This window comes from Pteropus medius, unplaced genomic scaffold, assembly GCF_902729225.1.
Source record: "Pteropus medius unplaced genomic scaffold, Ma_sr-lr_union100, whole genome shotgun sequence".
In the NCBI taxonomy this organism is placed as follows: Eukaryota; Metazoa; Chordata; class Mammalia; order Chiroptera; family Pteropodidae; genus Pteropus; species Pteropus medius.
This window is the reverse complement of record NW_024349804.1, coordinates 12,204,977-12,210,976: the sequence shown is the minus strand read 5'-3', so window position 1 is coordinate 12,210,976 and position 6,000 is coordinate 12,204,977. Positions and strand designations below refer to the sequence as shown.

At 59.0% G+C, this 6,000-nt stretch overlaps 1 protein-coding gene across 1 annotated transcript in view; it reads left to right on the top strand.

The window, feature by feature from the left end:
• The first annotated feature begins 206 nt into the window (after nt 1-206).
• Nucleotides 207-6,000, top strand: part of PPP2R2C (protein phosphatase 2 regulatory subunit Bgamma) — a 94,466-nt gene continuing 88,672 nt past the window's right edge. Inside the window, exon 1 of the mRNA XM_039838223.1 lies at nt 207-639. Coding sequence (XP_039694157.1) covers nt 570-639 — 70 coding nt within the window. The 5' untranslated portion in view covers nt 207-569. The remainder of the gene's footprint in view (nt 640-6,000) is intronic.

Sequence of the window (6,000 nt, the reverse complement as noted above, 5' to 3'; positions counted from 1 at the left end):
TCCTCCCTCCCTCCAGCAAACGCGCCCACCGCGAGGGCCGGGGCGCCGCGGTGCCGCCTCTCCCCGGCGCGGCTCCACCCGCAGGGCGCTGGGCGGCGGGCGCTCGGCTGGCGGCGGCCGCGGGGGCGGGGGCGGGGCGGGGGCGCGGGAGGCGCGAGGGAGGGGCCTGCGGCAGAGGCGGCGGCGGCGGCGGCCGCAGCCCGCGCAGCCCGGCTCGGCCCCGGCTCGGTCGGCGCAGCGCCGCGCGCGTCCCCTCCCGGCACCAGGCCGCCGCGGCCGGGCGCACAGACGCAGCGCGCACCGGCGGGCCGGGATGCGCGCCCGGGCCCCGGCCCGCCCCCACCCGCGGCCGCCGCCAGCCCGCCGCGCGCTCGCCTGACCGCGGCGCCCGCCCGGCCAGCCCTGCCCGTCCCCGGCCGCCCCCGGCCGCGATGCCTGCCCCCCGGGGCCCTGGCAGCCCGCGCCCCTGCTAGGCTGCGGCGGCATGGCCCGCGCGCCCGGCGCGACCTCTGCGGATTGCATCGGTGTGCGGCGGCGGGGCATGCCCAGGGCACCGGGCACGGCCTTCAATGGGCGAGGACACGGACACGCGGAAAATTAACCACAGCTTCCTGCGGGACCACAGCTATGTGACCGAAGGTAACGTACGTGTTGTCTGAGGCCCCCTCCGGCCGGCCGCGGCGTGGGGATGCCGTCGCACCGAATGCCCTCCGAAGGTTTGGACCGCGCGCTGTGTGTCGTGTCCCCCCCTCCCCCGCCCCGGGTACAGGAGGGAGGGAGCCCCGTGGCACCGGCCGCCGCTGCCCCGCCGCGCGAGAGGCCAGCGCCCTCTTCCGCGCCGCCCTTCGCCCCGAGGCCTGATGGCATCCTGAGTCGGCCCTGGCCATCATCTCCTAAAAAAAGGCCACCCCTGCGGCTCCTCTGGTGAAGCGATCTCGGAGAAATTTAATGGCTTAGAATCCGGGGTTTGCCGTTTCAGCCCTCCCCAGAGCCCGCAGAATTTTCTAGGCTGCCCACTCCCCAGAGATGAAGAGGGATCCAGAGGGGAAAAAAAATCCATTGCCAGATTTCTGGAGCGGGTGGCTGTCCCGGGCCCCTCCCTGTGCCTCCAGAGGCAGGGTCCCCCAGTGGGTGGGAGGAGGCGGCAGGTTTGGGGTTGGTCTTTTATTCCTGGTGAGTTATACTGAGGCAGAAGCGGCTGGCCCCAAACTGTCATCATTTGCCAGAAAGAAGTGGGATATGCCACCCCGAAGGGGCCCTGCATTTGAAATCCCCTAAATTGACCCTACCAGCCCAAGCCAGACCCTGCGAAGGCCGGCGGAGTCGAAAGAGGGTCAGCGCCCCTCTGTTATAGGCCCTTAACTTCCAAGTGTCCCTCTGTGCCTCGTTGCCCAGGGAACGATGGGGACAGCTCCCCCGCAGTCAGGGACCTGCGGAGTGAAGCCCTATTCGGGATGAGGACAGCTAGCTGCGCGAGGTGTCGGCTTGCGGTGGCGGGGACACGTGCTGGAGACCTTCCGGGGTTTAAGGCCCGCCTGTGTCTTCCCTAGGGGCTGCTGGACTGGCTGCAAAAGTGTTTGTGGGTGTTTAGCAAGGTGCCCCAGTGGGAAGGGCCCTAGGCATTGTGTGCCGTGGGACTGGTGCGCGTGGGTGCCTGTGTCGCGGAACCTGTGTGGGCTAGGCGGCCGTGATGGTGACTGACTCCGGGGTGGTGTTCGCCGCGTTGCTGCCGGGCATCGCTGCCGGGCTCCGCCGGAAATGAGGGAAATGAAGCCGAGCTGGTCGCCCGCGGAGCCCTGTGGAGGCGGGAGGGCGCTCTGGGCCGGGGCAGGACGGGCTCCCAGCGTCCTGACCGTCCTGACCGGGAGAGGAGAGCGGAGGCTGGGTGTGTAGCCTGGGCGGGAGATGCTATCGAGTGGAGGGCGGGGGGTCGAGGGGGAGCTCCCTGCTCCCGGGAGAACCGGAGAACCGCTGAGTCATGCTTTGCTGATGGATGTGTGTGGGGAGGGGGCAGGGCTGCCCAGGTCTGGGTTCTGCCCCATGCTAGGCTCTTCAGGGGCCTGACAGAGGCCCTTTGTCACCTGCTTTGGCGAGGTTCAGGAAGGATCAGCGTCTGCCCAGGTGTTCAGATGTTCTTTCTGTTCTCAGCCTGCTGAGTAGCAGAGGTGAAAGGCCTGTGGGTTGCTGGCAGGTACCTCTACATTGAGGATGATGGGACAGGGCACAGGGCTTTGTGATAAAAAGTAAAAAGCACCCGCCTGACCTACAGCGGACACTTGCATACATTAGTTTCTTCCTTATCCTGTCTGCCCTCCTTTCTTTCATCAATTTACCAGCTCTTAGCAGGGAAGAGCAAGGAGCGAGGGCACAGTTAGTGTAAGAAGTAATGACTTTAATTTCCTCTTCATTCGACAAATAGTTATGGGGGACCTACTAGGTGCCAGTCATTGTTTCAGCCATGGGGACTGCATAGAGAGCCTGCTCTTGGGCAGCCCGTGTTCTAGAAGGATGTCTCGTGATGTCAGGAGAGTCATTGTCACCCGCCATTCCCCCATCTGTAAAATAAGGGTGACTAATCCCATCCTGCCTGCAGGTCTTGGGGTTTCTGTGAGGATCAGGATTGGCGGTAGATGAAGGAGCCGCCTCGGAGCTATGTTGTTAGCTGGCTACTGAAGTGTGTCGCTCTCCCATGATGCTCTGGGGCCTTGCACAAAATCCACCCGCCCTGCATCCCCATTTTGTAGATGAAGAGACTGAGGCTTGGCCTTTGTCTGTGGCCCGGACTGAGTGCCAGTTTTATGCAGGGCACAGGGCTCAGGTGCTAGGGACACAAAGGGGGGCAGCTCCTGTCCTCAGGGAGGGCAGGGGCCAGTAGAGGAAGCAATAACAATAATTATTAAAATGGGAATTGCACGAGATTTCTGGCCTCCCTGAACGAAAACAGATTTTGCACTTTTGCATCTTGCTTGCATTTCGTGCTCAGAGCACAGGGTAGTCACAGATCTGGATGTCAGGCAGACTTGTGTTCAAATCCAGCTTCTGACACGTCCCATTGGGCAAGTTACTGAGCTTGGCTTTCTCTCTTTGTAAAGGGAGAAATAATTATGACTTACAAGGTTGTTGGGACAATCAGCGATTATGCTAATGCAGAAAGCACTCAACCCAGCATTTGGTCTGTCAGAAGCACTTAATAAATGATGCTGTTATAGTTTAAAAGTCTTGTTCCTGGAAGAGCTTCATGAGCAAATATGGATGCTGGGACTTTGCAAAAGACCCAGATGAACAAGTACCTGTTCCACCTGGTCATTTGGACCACAGACGCTTGCTATAGTGGCTCTACTCTACTTCCTGTTCCTTCAGCAGGCCATTCCCCGCCGGCCCCCGCCCCCCATTTCTAGGCATTTACACTATCTGTGTCCTCTACCCGGAACACCCACCTCCTGCTCTTCTCATGGCTGACTCCTTCTCATCCTTTAGGTCTCAAGTTAAATGTCATCTTCACCAGTGGGAGTTCTGCTCGAGTTCCTGAGTCTCTTGCAAAATCTCAAACAACCTTGGGAAGAACTATGCATTTGTTAGTCATTCACACCTTGGTGTGAATTAGCCAGAGTAGTTTTTTTCCCCCTTAACTCTTGGCTCTGCTCAGCTGATTGAGGGTTGAGGGGTGGGCTTGGGTGCAGGTCATCTTGGGGCACAGAGCACTTTGGAAGATGGGTGCGTGCGGGGGGAAAGCAGCTCAGCAGAGGCTGTTGGGGGCAGTGGAAGGACCTAGAGAGGCCCTAGGGATGGGCGAACACCTGGAAGTCTGCCTTTTCAGACTCTCATCAAGAGCCAGATACGGTCCCAGGAAGGGCTCTTCCTGGCCTTGTTCTCTTGCTGCAGCCCCAGGATGCAGCCGTAGGGCATGCCGAGTAGGCATCGGTCCATGTTCCCTGCAACAGCGTTTACCCAGCATCGCCTCCACTGGTCTGGCCCTGGGCAGGCAGTGATGGACCAGACACAGGAGCTCACAGCCAGAGGAGGTGGCAGGTGCTGAAGAGGTAGATTGTGGTAGCGGCTGGGTCTTTTGGGGAAGCAGCAGTCAATCCCAGAAGCCGATGCGTAAGGCGCTTTGGGGACACGCTCTTCTGCTGGGACCACGGCTTTCCCTCAGACTCTGTCATATGCACGACCTCTTTCATCCATCAAAGAAGGAATCTCTGTTTCTTTAACCGCATGTCTTTGCCATCCTTGTGTGTCCCAGGTGATTTCAGAGTAATCAGTTTATCTCTACGGAGTTATCCTGATTTTATCGTCGAGGGGATGAAGGGAAGCTCAGAGGAGTGAAGTGGCTTGCTCAGGAATTGATAAAGTCAGGAGGGGACCACAGGCCTCTCTCCATCTGGCATCTGGGCAGTTTCTACTGCGTGGGATTGTCTTCATGTTTTGAACCAGCTGTGCTCTGGGTAACGTCAGCTTTCTGCCCAGGCCTAAACCATATTGGCGAGGGCTGCTGCCTGCGGGACACCCAGCACTCAGCCACATCCGCTCTCGGTGGTGGGCACTGTGGCTGATCTCCCAGCATGCAGTCACCCTTACCACCCTGAGGACACGGGTGGTCCCCGGCAAGAGCCCTGTGGCCATGGGCTATGTCAGCTCGCTCCAAGGGTAATGCCATCCTCCCTTCAGTGACTGCGTCCAGAATGGACACGGCGGTCATGCTGGAGGTCGAGTGGAAAGTAGAGAGAGCCGCAGGAAGCCAGTCCCTCTGTTGCAGTGGAACACAGAAGCCCCCACTGTTGTCGGCAGCCACCTTGAGACCACAAAGGGAGCAAGTCTTAAGCCAGCAACACTGTTGATGGCAGGGCAGAGTGAGTGAGAACTGGGGGTGTCGGTGACATCTGTGACTCAGTGGATTAACCAGGCCCGATGTCCACCCACTTCCGGATGTGCCACTTGTACGAGCTGGTACGTGCCAGACCCTAAGCCAAGCCTCTGTTACTTGCAGCCAACCGCACCCCAACTCGTTCAGCCTTTGTCCAGAAACCCAGGAGGCTCCCTTGTCACTCGCAACCGGGATTCGAGATGCGTAAACCCAGGGGGATTTCGATCTGTGTGCTTTTTGTCGAAGGAATCCTCTTTGATCTCTTTTATTGGCCTCAAGTCAAAGTTGCCAGTTCCGATTTCTCCTCTTCCTGGCGTCTGAGCAGGTGGTTCCCACCAGATGGGACACCCGACATGTGGTGTCAGGAGACCCGCAAACCAGGCGGGGGCTGGTCCCAGTCCCCAGTCCTGGGCGGGCCACACAGTCTCCCTGAGCCTTAGTTCTCGAGATCGTTACTTACATCACTTGGAAGGAGGGATGTACCATCGTTTGCCGATGTAACCTCTTCTCCATGAACTCCCTACTGTCCTTCACGGACGCGATCTTCTCGGGGAACGCATGGCCTGAACTGGCTTGGGGTGTCTGAATGTGCCCAGCCGGGGGCCTGGGGCTCAGTCAGTATTTCATAAATGTTGTCCCCTAGTAATGATGTCCATTCTTTAGGGGTCAGAATTAGATTAACCCTTAGAACTACCGTCAGACTGGCCAGCCCAACTCCATCCCCGCCCCACGGGGAGACTGCGGCTGAGAGAGGGAGATGCTCCCGGCGCTGACCTGAAGCCAGCCCAGGAGCAGAGTAGGGAGAGCCAGCCTTTGATTTTTGAAAATCAGGATGTGGACTGCCCTATCTTTGTTCCTTTTGCCTCCATTTAAGAATGTCACTTCCTTAAGCTCTCCTGAGATTTTACGAACTTACGTTGTCCCCATTTCAGGGATGGCGGGAGAGGCTGTGATAGGACACTTTTGTGTGTTCTCCACAAAACCACATCACCTCTCTGAGCCTTGGTTTCTCCGCGCTGCCTTCTGCCCTGGGTTGTCACAGGCTCTAAGGAGCAAAGGCCACGAGGGCTCCAAAGGTCTGCCGGTGCTAAGAGTTGATTGTCGTTAACAGTTTCCCCAAACTGTCCTGTGGGCCA